Source organism: Sminthopsis crassicaudata, chromosome 4 (genome assembly GCF_048593235.1).
Source record: "Sminthopsis crassicaudata isolate SCR6 chromosome 4, ASM4859323v1, whole genome shotgun sequence".
Lineage (NCBI taxonomy): Eukaryota > Metazoa > Chordata > Mammalia > Dasyuromorphia > Dasyuridae > Sminthopsis > Sminthopsis crassicaudata.
The window spans coordinates 270,588,090-270,605,520 of record NC_133620.1 but is presented as its reverse complement, the minus strand read 5'-3'; the positions used below and the strand labels follow the sequence as shown (position 1 = coordinate 270,605,520).

Sequence of the window (17,431 nt, the reverse complement as noted above, 5' to 3'; positions counted from 1 at the left end):
ACTTTAGAATTACAGATAAAGAAACTTGTGAGCCCATAAACACACATACCCCACGGCAAAAGAAATATCTTCTAGCCAGCCGGTATTTCCAGTTCTTGTGTATTTAAACCAGACAGAAATCTTCATATTCCCCATAAAACTGGGGCCAGGTCTGCCCTATGCCCCAAATAGGTGAACCACACTTTTAGTGACGTAATAGAATCCTTGAGTCTCAGAATATCACAGTGGGAAGGTTTCTCAGAGATCTACAATCCCCTCATTTTACAGAAGGGAAAGTTGAGACCCAGGTAAAAAGAAAAGGCTTCCCCAAGATCTGATAATAGTAGCAGGGGACAGCTACTCACAAGTGTTGTGAATTCAAGAATATCAGTCACAGTATGTATATTGACCACATAGTTCATAAGATACTCAGCAAGTAAGGGCTTTTTCATTTCATTTCAATTCAATTCAATTCCATAGACACTTAATAATGGGCAGCTAGGTTGCCCAGTGGATAGAGCACTAAGCCTGAAATTGGGAATATTCATCTTCCTAAATTCAAATCTGATCTCAGATCCTGAGCAAGTCATTTAACTTGTTTGCCTCAGTTTCCCTATCTGTAAAATATGCTAGAGAAGGAAATGGTCAACCATTCTAGTATCTTTGTTAAGAAAATCCCAAATGGGATTGTAAAAAGTCAGATATGACTGAAAAATTACTTAAGGGACATAATAAGTGCCTATGTGTAAAGCACTAGAAATACGAGGGGGAAAAAAATAAAACGGCCTGTTTGTTGTAGCCATTGCTAACTTAAGGCTACCAACCAAAAGACAAAGATATAGTCCTTTTTGTCAGATTTCTATAAAAGATTATTTCTTGGACTAGAAGAAGATATATGATGATAGTGTTGACAGTGAAGAATACAAAGAAAGCACAAGCTGAGCACAATGTCAATTTAGGACTCCCAAGATTTAACCTTACATTTTCATAAAATTCTGTTCATAGAATTAGGGCTAAAAAGGATGTCAGAATACTACCAGCATTGTTTCTAATTGTTAAAATGGTTTTGAATCAATGCAACCAGACTGTTACCAAATCATTCTCATAACTGAGACTACATAGTATTAGAAGATTGGTTGGAGTTAAGGGCCAATGACTACACTTAGATCTACAATTTCCTAGTATGTGACTATGGAAGACTAAAGATAATTTGTATGAATAAGTAATTTCCTTATTTGATCACAAGGATCAAATTCAATGTATTGGCTTTATTATCCCCATGCTCTGAAACAGTGGAGTCTAAACCATAGGGTTAACCAAACTTAGCTCCCAGTCAGCTTTTATAAGGCAAGTGAGCTAAGAAAGGCTTCTGTATTATAAATATAATAAAACTATTTATTCTTAGTTAGCTACAAAAACAGGCAGCCAGATCTGGCCTTTAGGCTCTAGTTTGCTGACTTGTGTTTTAAGGGACTGAACTAACCAGTTCACAGACCCATAAAAAAGGTATATTATCTATATATTCATAACATATGTGAATTCTTTGCCTTAATAATGACTTTTCAAAATTAATTTAAAAGTCAGTTATTTACCCCAAACCAATTTAAATCATGAAGTTTTGCAAGACTATACTCATTTGTGGTAGGAACAATATTTATTAGAGAACCTTTGCTGTATAGATTGAGCTAGTTTTTTGGTTTCTATAAAGAAAAGGAAGCTGATCCTGGAGACTTAATTAGTCCAGGGAATGAGGATCATTGAAGTAACCACGGAAGCAGCTTTTCAGTTGCCTAAGATATAAAAAGACCGAGCCAAGAGAAGTCAGTGCTACTCAGAATGAATGGATGATCCACTATGGTACCAGTCAACATAGCCTTCTAATCATTTCCATATTGAAATGGGAGGAGTTGTCTACCTGAAGCAATGTCAAATCTTTACTAAGTACCTTTACCAAGTTATTAAGTAGACTTTTAAAATGTTAGGTAGCATAAATTTGGGCAAATCACTCAATGTGCCTATCTGTAAAATATGAGAGATTAAATTAGATGAACTCTAAGGTTCTTCTCAGTACTAAATTTATGATCTTGAGATGCTAGAAATAATGGGAATTACAAATATTATTAGAAACAATGAAAGGACCCATAAGAGGCAATGAATGGAAAGCCAGCCTTAGATCCCACCTCTGAAACATAATGATTTTGGAATGATGGGCAAATCACTTAACTTTTTAATGCCTCAAAGCATATTTTAAAAACTCTGACTTATAGACTAATTTTTCTATTCATATCAGAAGGAAAAGTTTGTAGAATATAGCAGGGACCTGGTTGTTGGGTTTCTTGGTGGAAGTAATTGGTCTTAAGTGACTTGTCTCAAGTCACACAGCTAGTAAGTGTGTGTGTGTCTAAAACTAGTTTTGAACTCAGCTTGCCCTGACTGTCCCTGGAACTTTTTTGAAGTAAGGAATAGAATCAAGGTTGTATTATTATCTTCTGCATTATCTCTGTTTTACAAAGGAAGAAACTGAGACCCAAAGGGATTAATTGTTTTGCCCAGGATCACATTATCAACAAGGATACAAATCCAGATTTCCTAATCCCAAGTCAAGAGCTCTTTCATAATATCACAGGCTTTAGACCTAAAGCAGACATTAGATATCCTCTATTCCAATCCCTTTGTTTTGCAGATGAGGAAAGTCACCTCCAAGAGAGGAAATGACTTGGCCAGGATCATACAAGTAATAAGCACTAGAACTGGGATTCAATTTATGGTCTTGTGACTTTAAAAACTCCAGTCCTTTTTCTCTTTCGCAAGAACAGAAAGAAAATAAAGCATGGGCCTACTCTTTGCATAGGAAAATGGTCAATTATTCTAAATTGACTCCAGAACAATAAGCCTCATTCAATAAAAACCAACAGGAAAGGGTTTATTCCTATGACAAAAATAAGGAGCAGTGCTGGTAAACTGCCCAAAGCATACCACCAGGAACCGGAGCCTGGTGCCATAGCTTGTACCTCTTAAATAAAACAATAGCCCACAGAAGGAAAGCATAGATATAGATAACTCAGAAAGTTTTAGGTGCTAAACATGAATGAAAAGAGCACTGGAAAATTTTACAGTTTAAGATAAAGTCAAAATCCCTGCTCATAACTGTCCCTTTCATTGATCAGGGCTTTCTAATTACAGAGATTTAAATCTGCCTTAAGGTGATTTTTGGCAATTCCAATAAACTTGTGATGGAGTCATTGCATCCAGAGGAAGAATTTTGGAGACTTAATGTGAAACAAAGCATACTATTTTCACCTTTTTGTTGTTGTTGTAGTTTTTTTTTTCCCTCTCATTTTTTTTTCTTTTCCCCTTTGATTTGATTTTTCGTGCACAGCATGATGAATATGCAAATGTTTTAGAAGAATTGTGAGGTTTAACCTATATTGGATTGCTTGCTGTCTAAGGGAGGGGTAGGGAAGGAGGAAGACAAATCTGCAACATAAGGTTTTGCAAAGGTGAATGTTGAAAACTACCTAATCATGTAGTTGGAAAAATAAAAGTTATTGTAAATATATATAATATATATGCATAACTAACAAGATGACCAGATTAAAACCTCTAAAGTCCTTCTTTCAATCTTTAAATTTCATGATCCTAAGAAATAAATTAGTTGTCTGGCTCTGCTACTTAACATCTCTGTGACCTTGAATAAGAGACACTTCCCCGGCTCTTACCTCAGGTCCTTCATTTGTAAAATGGGAATAACAATAGCATTTACTCAGAGTTGTTAGTAGGACTAGATGAGATAACATATCAAATACTTTGTAAACCATAACATAATTAAATACAAATATATGTAAATGCTAGTTATTGCTATTGTTGCTATTATTATTATCATACCCTGCCCCCCCTTAAGAAAAATCAAGACAGCTTAACCGAATCTTTATTCTGGACTTGAAGTGAAGACATTATCATTGTTCAGATGTGCCTCACTTTTCTTGAGCCCATTTGGGGTTTTCTTGGAAAAGATACTGTAGTGGTTCACCATTTTCTTCTCCAGTTTATTTTATAAATAAGGAAACTGAGACAAACTGGATTAAGTGATTTGCCCAGGATCACACAGCTAGTAAGTATCTAATACCAGATTTGAACTCATGGAGATGAGTCTTCCTGATTCCAAGTACAGTACTCTATCCACCATACTATCTAGATCCCCTGATAAGTCCTACAGTCCCATACACTGGCTATGTAATCCTGGGCAAATCCTTTAACCTCTTAATGCTCCAAGCAATAGTCTAAGACAGGTGCTAACCTAAACTGGTAGAGAGTTATCTCCTTCTACCAACACAATCCCAGATCTGGTCCCTTCTTTTCATAGACATGGGGGATTCCTAATAAGGAAATTCTCTCCACTAAGGTAGACAAAATCACCTGATCTATATCTTATAGCCTTAAAGAATTGCCTAGAGCATGAAGGGCTCAAGTGACTCTGTCCAGAGTCATAAAGTCAGTGCCTCTGACAGAAAATATGCCCAGCTCTTGTTGATACCAAGATCAGATCTCTACCCATGACTCCATGCTGCCTCTCCTTCCATCCTCTTTTTGGATTAGAAAACCAAAGGCCAGAAGTTAAAAAATTGGCTCAATGTCCTCACACAGCCAGGAAAGTAGTGGAGCCAGGACCCAGGTGTCTCTATTGCTAGGCTAGAGTTCTTTCTGCCAGTCTTTGTAGCTTCTTCATAGGCTTATTTTTCTTTCTTAATGACCGGTGTTCCAACTTAATGTTCTAAAATATGGTTTGGCTTTGTTCACTCACACAGGTAACCAAAGCCCTGCCGTGACTAATCCTTTGAGAGAGAACATCAGATGGGAACTTTTGGGCCTGTGATTTGCCATCTTAATTTCAAAGAGAAAAAAAAATTGGCCATTTTCTAAAAATCCTGAGTGATTTCTCTTTGTCTCAAGTCATTATTTCAACACAAAAAGGGTACTATTCACCCTCAGGGGCTAGAGAATGGAAAGATACAAATCTTGACTATCACCCACTATTTAGGGAAAGTATAAGTTAAGAGAATAAGTCTCAATTAGGCCTCATGCTCCTGTATTCTCTTTCTTTGACTCCAAACCTCAGAGATTAGTCTGCAGACAGACAGTTACATACTGTGTTATTAATGAGAACTGGCAGCTGAAAAACAAGTCCATGCAACTGGTCTATTTAAATGAAAGACAGAACCTTTTTCTAGAATATGCTGGCAGAATATTTTTCATTATTTAAACAAGGAGCATAAAGATTAACACTATTCACATCATAATAGATGCAGTTTGAGCAAGAACAAGAGGGTAAGCTCCATAGAGTCTTTTCCCTACCATTTTCTTTTTTCCTTTTATTAATTTCCTTTTTTATTATTATTATGAGGAGGGGGCAGTGAAAGAATGGGGAAAAGATTATTTGACATGTCCTGAATGTGTTTTTTGTCTTCCTGGTGTATAATTTTTCCACTGCCTTTACTCTATGAATCGCTCCTCTTGACATAATCCATTTCTTTGCCCTTCTGGGGTTATTTATCCTTTTATTTCCCCTTTTCTTAAAATGGATATAATCCGATCATGGTCAAGGGGTTCTTTGCAGCTGGGGCCTCCAGAGAAAGGAGATAACAAAAGCATAAACAGAATAGATTACACAGATTTAAAAATTGGAAATAAAAGTACAAAGTCTTGTAACATCAGACCTTACTTAGCTTAAAAAGACCAAGGTTTCCCACTGCATTTGGGGCCATCTCTAGTCATCTTGATCTATATTTGGCCACTGGACCCAAATAGTTCTGGAAAAGAAACTAAGGCTGGTGACCTTGCATAGCCCTCCCTCACTCAAATCCAATTCATTTGCATGCTTTTGGCATCACCTCCTGTCCTTAGGAGATGGAAGAACAAACAACAAGCACTGAGAATAAAAGAAAAGTAAAGGACAGTCCTCAAACCTAGAGTTTAAGATCTGACTCTAATATGGCTCTGTGATGCTATTCCTGACCCTGAACCTCTCAGGGCCCTCTAGAAACCCTCCAAATCCCTAAATTAAAGACATATTCTGTTAAAGGAAGTTCCTCTTCCAGACCTCACAATTGACCAATCATAAGCCCAGTGATAAAATATAAGAAGTATGCAAAGTAGTTTGTGTGTGTTATTTCATTTAGTCTCAACAAAACCTTATAGTACAGGTAGCATTAAATAATATCCTTATACATATAAGGAAACTGAAGCTTTGGAAATGTAGGTGACTTTCAGGGTCACACAGCTAAGTGTCAGATGGGAATAGATTTAAGATAAGGATTTGAATCCAGATCTTCCCAACACCACTCTACTCATCATGGTGTCTCTCAATCCCAGGGCATAGTATGATTCACTGGAAAGACTGAACATGGTTCAAAAAGCCCACTATTGAATCCAAACAGTCCTTTCACCCTGTAGGATCAGTTTCCTCATCTGTAAAATGGTGGTACTATTCTTCTCTCTACCAACTTCCCATGGTTACTAAGAAGGTCAAATTACATAAAATATTTAAGTGTTTTATAACCCCAAATTATTCACTCGATAGTTAACAGAGTCCAAAGCTATTTTTTTTGAGATGTATCCACAGAGAGAAAGAGAAAAGGAAATAATTGGGGAAATGTGAGGGTATAGCTACCACTAGTGAAATAACAAATATATTTCATTATCCTGAATGAATCATGTGGAATGAAGTAAGCAACTAAGGAGGGATGTCACTAACTCTCCTATCCCTCCCACTGATTAGCCCTCTAGAAGAAGATGAAGACTGTTTTCTGATAGTCATATCCAACTAAACAAAAATCTATCTTTTCTCTAAAGCTCTCCTATTTGTTAGAAGCCGGCTCATGTCACCTGATCCACAAATTCTGGTTACAATGACTAGGATAAGTTCTTGTCTGAAGACCTTCAGGAATTCTGAGCACACTATTTCTTGAAGTATTACATTCCACTCTCTTTATATATCATGACTGACACATATAATATATTGATATTATTGCATAGAGGCTTCACTATGGTGACCTAAGATCCCTATGATCAAAATCTAATTTAAACCCTAACACTGTTTCCTCAAATTCTTTCCTAAAATTCAATATACCTTTCCATAGAAGTAAAATATTTCTTGTCTGTCCCTCCCTATCACCTTTACACTCTCAAAATATGACAGTTTTTATATGAATATGACAGTTTAATTGCAGAATAAAGTCCTTCAGCAAACCCCAGTAAATTTGTGTGTTAAGGTCATATTTAAAGCTGTTAATATTAGTCTCTTTCAACATTTCCTCTATTAATCACTTGCTATATCCTGAAAAAAGCCTTTTCACTCTGAAAGCCTAAACAACTTCAAAACAGTATGAAATTCAGCAGTTACTTAAGGGAGTTTCCTAGGATCAGACTATTATTACCTAGCTCAATACATTTTTTTTACAGGGATGGCAATTGCATTATATAGATATAATTTTTTTTTTCCTCCTCAATTGTCCAATAATAGCAAGCTACAGGAGGGAAAATTTCTGGTTAAAGTAAGAGTCAGCAAACTTAACATTAGTAGCAATTAAAATATCATTAGGCAAAAATGACTTTGAATTTCAAAAGTTTTATTTGGACTCTTACATTCCATAGTTTTATTCATTTTCAAAAGTTTCTACATTGGGATGGTGAGGACTTCCTTCAGTAAACTCAGTCATGAACCAGATTGAGGGACAAAACATTAGGAGAATAAAGACTGATAATATCCTCACAGAAGGCAGATCAAATTGAAGTTACCTGAGCTGTGTCTTCCATGAGACCTCGAATTTTCTCCACAACGTCATTCCTCCGGTGCTGACGCAGAGCACTGATTAACTGGGCAAGACTGGCTTCAGGGCCCCGTATGGTCCAATGCTGTAGGGCTGCATAGGCCCTTTCATGATCTGCTGTATATCCATTGGAAAATGCAGCCACCTCCCGCTCACTGGCATTGCACAGAAACTGATAGATGTCCTTCCACTGGCTTCCCACTTGGGCTGCCACCAGCTTTAAAATGTCAATACCTGGATCAAGGGGGATAAAAACGGGAACTTAATGGAAGTTTTCAGATAAAGCTCCTCTAATTGAATCACAAAAGCATATAGCATATATTAACAAAATTTTTCTGGTATCTGTGAAATGAGAGAGTTGGACTAGATGACTTCTAAACCCCTTCCCTTCTGTCTCTCAATTTATTATCCTATGACTAATCTTCAGTCAACTCATTCGACTTATATTAAGCCCTGTGCAAAGTAGTTGGAATTACAAAAGCAAAACTGAAATAACCCGCTTTCTCAAAGAATTTTTGTTCTGTTGAGAGATGACTTACCTAAATGAAAATATATGAAAGAACTGAATATCTGATAAAAGAGTACCTCACACTGCCTCAGTGACTCTCATTCTGAATATCAATTTCTATTGTACAGTAATACAGATAATATAAGTAGTGTAGAAGATTGAACAGAATGTAAACTGATCACAGAGTATCCCCTGAACATGAGTTGTTATTCACTTTGCTCTATTCTTTAAAGGCTAATTATGTTATTTGCTTTTCAAATAAAGTAGAAACCCAAAATAATCCCATTAATTAAGCTTTTAAAATATTTCAAGGTTCAACTCAATTATCAACTCAAAAATCCTATATATTTTATATAGAATCCTTGAGTGTGAAGGCAAAAAGCTTCAGCTACTTATTACTTCTGTGACCTAGGGCAGGTGCTACAGCAGATAGCATGGACCTGGAACTGGGAACATTTAAGTTTAAATCTGGCCTCAGTCACAAGCTGAGACAAGTCATTTCATCTTTGCCTGCCCCAGCTTTCTCATCTATAAAATGGGTGTGATAATAGATCTTACCTCTGAGGTTTGTTGTGAGGATCAAATAATTGTAAAATATTTTGTAAAACCTTAAAGCACTAACTTAACCTTACAACTCTAAGTATAAAATCCTAAAATTCAGCCTTTTTAGTTTTGATTTCAACATTTTCACAAATTTTGAGTCAAGTAAAAATTCTCCAGTTCCAAGAAAATCAACTTACTGAATTGCCTCAATGTTCTACCTAAAGTTTGCTAGAGTAACTTAGGCTGGTAATAAGGGCTGGCATTTCAAAATTCTCTTTAAATACCAAGACTCTCTCTTTAAGTAAGATTAAATCTTAACTTAGCTCCGTTTGAGAGTTCCTGAACATCTGACATGAAAACATGAGTGAGTTTTCTTCTTCAACAGCACAGGAACTTAACTCAGATCTTCATTCTGCCAATGAGAGTATGGTTGTGGATAAACCACAAACCGACCTTCCAGTGCCCATTTCTACATGTGTACTATGTGTACTACATGGTTTTCCCCAGGGGATGGATGAGCTGATTAATTCACATTCTTTGCATCCTGGCTTTCTTCTAAGAAGAAAGTGAGCTCCCTGTGGATGTCCTTACAAAGAGCATATATTCACTGAAGCTCAAACTAGTCGGATGTTCAGATGCCAAGACACAGCCCTTACAGGATAATTACAGAGTTTGAAAGGCTGAAGAGTTCAGCAACATTCCCTTCTTTCAAAACCCAGCATTTATTTTTATGAGCACCCCTTAAAAAAAAACACACAGCAAAACATATGAATACAAGGAGAAGTTACCATATTAGAAATTGCCCCTGATGTAGATTTAAAGATTTAGAAGTTATACTTTTTTGGGAAAATTTATTCCAACTAGTTTTGTCCCACTATGAAGTATTCATGTTCAATTCCCCTAAACTGAATAGTTTGGGTTCAATAATGTTATTCACAAGGTACCAACTCATATCACTGAGATGCTAAATCCAAAAATTACATAGACACCCAAAGACAGCCAGCTTTCTAGACACTGGGCTCAAAAAGGGACAATACCAGAAGTAGCACAAACCAGGAGTGAAGTTCTCCTGACCTTAATGTAGTTCACAAAACTAAGAGTTAGTTTGATAAGTCTTTCCTGATCCCCATTTTCCATGCTATCACTTCCGATCCAGGATAGTGCCACCATATCACTTTACATGCAATTTATATTTGCTTATTTCTACCCAGTAGAATGTAAATTCTAGGAAGACAAGAGTTTTTTTCCTTTTGTTATGTATCCTTATCACCTAGATGATATACCTCAAACTCAACATGTCTACTTCTCCACTTACTTTCCTTCCAAACCCAGCTCTTCCTTCTATTTATGATAGCACAATATTCAGTTAATCAAAAAGCATTTCTTACTATGTGCCAGGTACTGTATTAAGCCCTGAGGATGCAAAAAAAAGAAAAAAGGTAAAGGACAGATTCCTCCATATCTAGTTGCCAAATTATGATTCTATATTAATCCCTCTCCCATTTCTGTTGCACCTTAACTCAGGACCTCATTATCTACACTGCCTAGACCAGGCACCTTCTAAGCTCTTAATATTTACTGAATAAAGTTGAATTAATTTAAGACAAAGTAGAATTACCACATAAAAATTAAAATGAACACAAGGAATCTATCTGGGTTCAATATGTACACAAAAAATGCTTTGTGCTGCTCTCCTTTTATGGTTTCTTCACTTGCAAAATGGGGGCAGGAGCAATTATTCCATAATATAAATTTATCAACAAACTAGGTATCATTGTGGCTTTGAAGTAAGAAAATTTGAAACTTGCCTTAGACTTAATAGTTGTATGACCCTGGGCAAGTCACTTAAATAATCTAAACCTCAGTTTCCCAACCTGTAAAATAACAACAACAACAATAATAATTGCTACTTATAGTATTTAAAGGTTTTCAAAGTGCTTTACAATTATCTCATTTGATCCACACTCACAACCCTGGATGGTAAGGTTACTATTATACTCATTTTGCAGAAGAAGAAAGGTAAGCAAAAAGTGCCCATGGTCATACAACTAATCAGTACTGCAGGCTACCAAGCTCCTTACTGTAAAATTCCTTAGAAGTTAACTAGTGCACTCATTTTTACTGAGGAGATAGTACCAAAGAAGTTAAATATTTGTTTAAGAACATTTAGGTAAAATTGATAGACCTTGTTCTTACCACTGAACCACAATGCCTCCCTTAGATAATCTCTAAGGTCCCTATGTTCTCTGACATTTACTAAGTGTGGTTTGGTCAAAGTGATTAGTTATTTGGTTAAAAAAATAATCCAGAACAAATCCTTTTACCAGAAAACTCTAAAGGCAACCAGAGCAGTCGTTATCTAGAGTTCATTAGAAACCATTGACTACAATTTAGGGATTATATCATAAAAGTATTTCCTGTAAAGAGACTTTATTTCCACTGGAAAAATCCAATTTCCTCTTTCTTCTATACAATAGGAAAATGCAGCAGCAGTGGCTTGTGGTAATTTCCAGCAGGATTGGAGGGTTCATCAAAGGCATAAGGTTGATAAATGAGAGGTCATTATCTCTGACCAGGGCCTTGGCCCACTTCAGAACCAAGGAAGACTTAAGATATAGTTTATATGTTATTTCTTTTGAGGTCACTTCTGACATAACTGAATCAGGATGGCATAGTTAGAACTGGAAACTTCTGTGATAATCAGATTTTTTAATCCATTTCCATGTTCCAAATGAAGAATCTCCAAATGAGAGAGAAATTAAATGATTACCTCAAGATCACAAAGATAATAAGTAGCAAAAGTCTGCCAACTCCAAATCTCACATTCATTGCATTAAACTCAAAGCTACATGTCACCAAGCAATAAGCGCTGCATTGCCAGCAGACATTACCCACTAAATAGGGAAGTTAGACATGTCTCTAGTAGTGTGGTTCAAAAGAGAGAGAAGAAAACTCAAATCTCAATCCTAGTCTTAATAATATGCAACTAATTAATTGCTGGCCTTAGCTAAGTGATGTAATCTTTTGGGGGCTCTGTGTCCTCAGTCTCTAAGATGAGAAAATTAATTCACTTTTTGATTCTTCAATTTCTTCATGTGCAAAATGAAGAGACTGGACTAGGGAACTTTAAAAAAAGAGATTTGCTTTATAAGGGAATTAATCTCTAAGATTCATCTAGCTTGAAAATTAATGATAGGTTTTTCTTACAATTCTTTTAAATGGGTCCATTAGAATGTCTTCTATTCAATATCTACTTTGCTCCCAACATCTGCTCAGTTAAAAAAATCACTTGCTCTACTCTCAGGTATTTAATACAATTATTTTCTCATCTATAGATAAAATGCAGACATTTTGGTACTCAATATAAGATGAGATTGCTACCATATAAAAGCTATAAGGAGTGCAGTTATGATATGATGTAATATAGTCAGAATCAGGAAATCCTGGATTCAAATTCTGACTCAAATATATACTAACTATGGTCTCAGACAAGCCATTAGCTTCACAGGGCCATAGCACCAATGTCTAGGTAAAAGCCTCAGAAATGCTCCCTACCTATGGACACCTGATCTGTGATAAATCAGACTGGCAGCGAGCTTTCTCTCACTGGAAGTTCCTGTGCTGATGATATCACAGAAACATGTAAAAAGAGAAAAGTAAGGAGAATTTATTAAAAGATAACCATTTATTAAAAGATAAAAGATACTTAAGAAACAAAATATAGAAATTGCACATATAAAGAAATGCAGTGAAATTCTTGCACATATGTATTTTTGTTTACTTTTGTTCCCAAATTTAAAATACCATATAATATCTTTACAAAATGAATTTCATTTCTTTGCTGGTCTCTCTTCCTCCTCTCATCCAGCAAAGTTATATGTCCTTTACTATTCTATCTCCTGTGTCCAGCTCTCTTCTCTTTCCTATCCCTCATATCACTCAGTAATTACGTTGACAATCTTGTTCATGATCTCATTCGTTCTCACAGCTGCAGCTATCACCTAAACACAGATGACTTCTAAATCTATTTCTAAACCTACATTTCCAACTGTTTACTCCATATTGGCAGCTAGATATCCTATCATCAATTCAAACTCGGCAAACCCAGAGTCTTATACATAATAAGCCCTTAATAAATGCTAATTCAGAAAAATTAGCTGGTACAGTGGATAGAGAACTAGGCCAGGAGTCAAGAAGACCCATTTAGTCTCAGAAGAATACTAGCTGTGTGATGCTAAGAAATTCACTTAAGCCTGTTTGCCTCAGTTTCCTCATCTATAAGTTGACCTGAAGAAGGAAATGGCAAAATACTCTAGTATCTCTGCCAAAAAAACAAAACAAACAAATAAACAAAGCAAAAAATCCAGCAGTCATAAAGAGTCAGACAAGACTTAAAACAAGGAATAAATGTTTGTTGATTAATTGACTCAATTTACAATCTTTCTTCCCAGGTATTTCCATTCAAAATGTTCTAATCATCTTGACTCCATCATTCTCCATCTCCAGTTACCAAATCTTGGTGTCCCTATTGCAATATCATTCTTTCTACCATCATCCCCAATTCTTTTCATTCACACCACCATTATTTTAATTCAGGCTATTACTACTTCTTACCTATACCAATGGAATCCAAAGGTTTTTAATAGACACCCTCATCAGTTTAAAAATAAAAGGCTGATCACAAGCCTCAAATATGTTTATTTAGACTTGGAGAAAGAGGATCAGGGTCCAATCCTAACTCCAACGTGAAGTAAATTATTTAGTTTGTTCAAATATCATGCACACACTCTCCCCTAGACATCAAACAATCCAATATAGCTTAAACATGTGCAATTTTTATAAACATATTTCCACATTTATCACACTGCACAAGAAAAATTTGATCAAATGAGAAAAAATGAGAAAAAAAATAAGCAAGCAAATAACAACAACAAAGGTGAAAAAACTATGTTGTGATCCATATCTAGTCCCCACAGTTCTCTTTCTGGATACAGATGGCTCTTTTCATTACAAGTCTATTGAAATTGGCCTGTATCACCTCATTGTTGAAAAGAACCAAATCAGAGTTGATTATTACATAATCTTGTCTATGTACAATGTTCTCTTGGTTCTACTCATTTCACTAAGCATCAGTTCATTTAAGTCTCTCCAAGTTAAATGGGATCTTTAGAAACACAAAATGTTAAGAAACCCTGGACTAGAAGCCCTCTGAGGTCTTTTCCAGCTCTAATTTTACAGTCCTATGACTACATGCCTCCCTTACATTTTTATTGCATTCTTATTATGTGCAGGATGCTATTAATTATTTAGGTGAACAAAATAGGATTATCATCTTTAAAGAGCTTACTATTTAGTGGTGTGAATAAGACATGATTTAAATTATTCTCATACAAGGTAGAATGGTGAACAAGAGATATAAGGAAGGTTGTTTTAGTTTACAGGAGAGAGAGCTCAGCTTTGATCTGGACTTGTGAGGGTTGGTTAAGATAGGCTTAGAATTCTTGGAGACAAACCTTGAGGTATGAAAAAGATTTCACTATGTCAACAGGGGAGGCACAGTGAAAACCAAAATGTAAAAGACCAGGATATATTTTGGAAATGGCTAGTGCTGAAGGTAATAAGTGGGGTACTGAGGTCTGCCTCACATGCTTTAGACTTCCTTTATACTACCTAAAATATCCAGCAAAAACTCAATGAGTAATCACTGAAGAAATGTATGTGGATTGAATTATTGGATCATGCCTGAAATCCTGTAGTGGTTTTACATCCAATTCAACCTGATAAATATATTAAGTGCCAAATTAATACACTGTGCCAGACTCTGGGACATAAAAAGAAAAAAGGCAACAGACCTGTCCTCAAGGAACTTACATTTCAATGATTTTTCTAGATGATTTCTCCAATAATATTCAACTTAAATAGATGTTTCTTTTATATTTGCCCCACTGTAAAATATGATGCAAGATTCTGTTTTTCATCTCTGGAAAAGGTGAGCTAGAAGGACTAATGGCTGCTCAACAGTCCCTTGGAGTCAATTAATACAAAGACTTTTCCCTAAGGAAAAAACAAAAAGGAAGTCTCCTCCCCCACTTTGCCTCTTTCTCTATTCACTAATTTTTCTGTGAGGTATTAAGGCCTCTAAGCAATATCTAGAGGAGAAAATGGCAAATCTTAATATCTCATTTTTCGGAAATGACAGTTCTCCCTCTTCAAAAAAAAAAAAAAAAAAAAAAAAAAAAGAGCCCTGCCCTGAAGCTAGATAGCAGGGACTTACTGGAAATTGAATAGTTCCTGCAAATTAGAGGCTGGGAGATAGAAATGAAATACGACCAAGACATATACCTTTTATAATGATTTTACTAGCCTAAACTCATGACTCAGTGATTAAGCCTTGGAAGGAGAAACATAGTCCTGTGACTGCCTGTCTGTGAAAAGGAAGAGTACCATGGAACAAAGAACACTTGAATTGGAGCCAAAACACTTATCCCAGGGTTACAATTCTATTTCAGATTTGTAAAGCTTTCTGAAATGGAACAAGCCACTGTAACCCCCCTTCCCTTCTTTAGATTTCTCATCTGTAGAGATGACAATCTCATGTTGGGGTAGTTAGGTGGCACAATGCACAGAGCACTGGCTATGGAATCAGAGTTAAAATCTGGCTTCAAACTTTTTCTAATTCCATGATCTTTGGTAATTCACTTAATCTATCTGCCTCATTTTCCTTAATGGTAAAATAGGGATAATAGCAGCTATACCTCACAGGGTTATTGTGAGAATCAAATGATATTTGCTAAAAGTGTTTAGCACAGTGCCAGAAACATGGTAAGTGTTATATAAATGCTAGTTAATATTATCAATATTATTATTATAGCACTACAGCTACCTTATAGGGCTATGAAAAATACACTTTGAAAATATTGTTTGGTCTGAATATATAATTTTACATACATGTGAAGCTTTCTAAGAAGACACTCCCTTTACTAATAGAGATATACAACTACTTTGTAAGTTAAGGTCTCAAAGAATTGTCTGGGTTAAGTGCTTTGCCCAGGTTCACATAGTCAGTTTATCAGAGATAGAATCTGAACACAGGACTTGACTCTGAAACTCTCCCTAGTTATAAGACTATATCTCTAGTTAAAAAGCCATGCTGTCTCTTAATAATATTAAAATATGTTATGAAGATATATCAAACTACATCCCAAAAAATGAAAATCCCCTTCATATGTCATTTGTTTAGCATTACCCTTTTCTGCAAAGTGAAGGAGTTGGTTGAGAGGATTCTATGGACCTTCCTAGCTGTAACATGCTTCAAGTCTAACCCATACTAGTTCCATCGTTCTTCTTTCCACTGGACTATGCCAGATCTGAATTAAGATCATCTACTGGACTTAAAATGCCAACTAGTTTAAACATCTCATTTCACAGATGAGGAAAACTGAGGCTCAGGGAATAACTTCTTCAAGGTCACAGAGATAGCAAGCATAAGAGAGAGGATCTGAAACCAAGTTGTTGGATTGTAAAGCTAGTTCTCTTTCTACTGTCTGATCATCAATAAAGCAGAATTTATTAAATGCCTATTATGTGAAGGAAGCACAGAAAAGCAGGGTTGCTTTGAAACTGATATACAGCTAGTGGCACAGTGGATAGAGCACCAGTCCTAAAGTCAGAAGGACCTGAGTTCAAATCTGGCCTCAGACACTAAAAACTTCCTAGCTGTGTGACCCTGGGCAAGTCACTTAATTCTAATTATTTCGAGAAGAAAGAAAGAAAGAAAGAAAGAAAGAAAGAAAGAAAGAAAGAAAGGAAGGAAGGAAGGAAGGAAGGAAGGAAGGAAGGAAGGAAGGAAGGAAGGAAGGAAGGAAGGAAGGAAGGAAGGAAGGAAGGAAGGAAGGAAGGAAGGAAGGAAGGAAGGAAGGAAGGAAGGAAGGAAGGAAGGAAGGAAGGAAGGAAGGAAGGAAGGAAGGAAGGAAGGAAGGAAGGAAGGAAGGAAGGAAGGAAGGATGAAGGAAGAAAGAAACTGATGTATAGTATGATCATATAATTTAAAAAATAAGCAGTGTGAAATGGAAAATTCATGGCTTTATGAGAAATCCTCTTTTTCTGCTATTCTATGTACATGGAAATGTTCTTTTTTTTTTTTTTTTTTTTTTTTTTTTGCATTTAACCCAAAAACGAAGAAAAAAATTTAAAAGTGAGGGGAAAAAAAGCTCATCATGGACTAGTGAAGCTAAGTGACAGAATGGATAAAGCACCACACCTGGAGTAAAAGAAACCCAAGTTCAAATTAGATGTCTGACACTTCTTAGCTATGTGACCTTGAACAAGTCACTTAGCCCTGTTTGCCTCAGTTTCCTCATCTGTAGATAAGATGGAGAAGAATATATGTGGACATATACACTTTTATATATACAATTATATATACATATGTATCTGTAAGTGTGTATGTAGTTGTGTATGTGTGTATATACATTGTATACCTACATATATATGTATCTCTATGTATACACATACATACAAGGCAGGGCAGACCTATGACTTCATTAAGTAGAGATCTCTAAGTGAGAAAAATGAA

At 35.9% G+C, this 17,431-nt stretch overlaps 1 protein-coding gene across 1 annotated transcript in view; it reads right to left on the bottom strand.

The window, feature by feature from the left end:
* TNFRSF21 (TNF receptor superfamily member 21) overlaps positions 1-17,431 on the bottom strand; it is a 112,736-nt gene that overhangs the window by 28,045 nt on the left and 67,260 nt on the right. Inside the window, exon 4 of the mRNA XM_074310723.1 lies at positions 7,774-8,039. Within this exon, the coding sequence (XP_074166824.1) occupies positions 7,774-8,039 (266 nt within the window). The remainder of the gene's footprint in view (positions 1-7,773; positions 8,040-17,431) is intronic.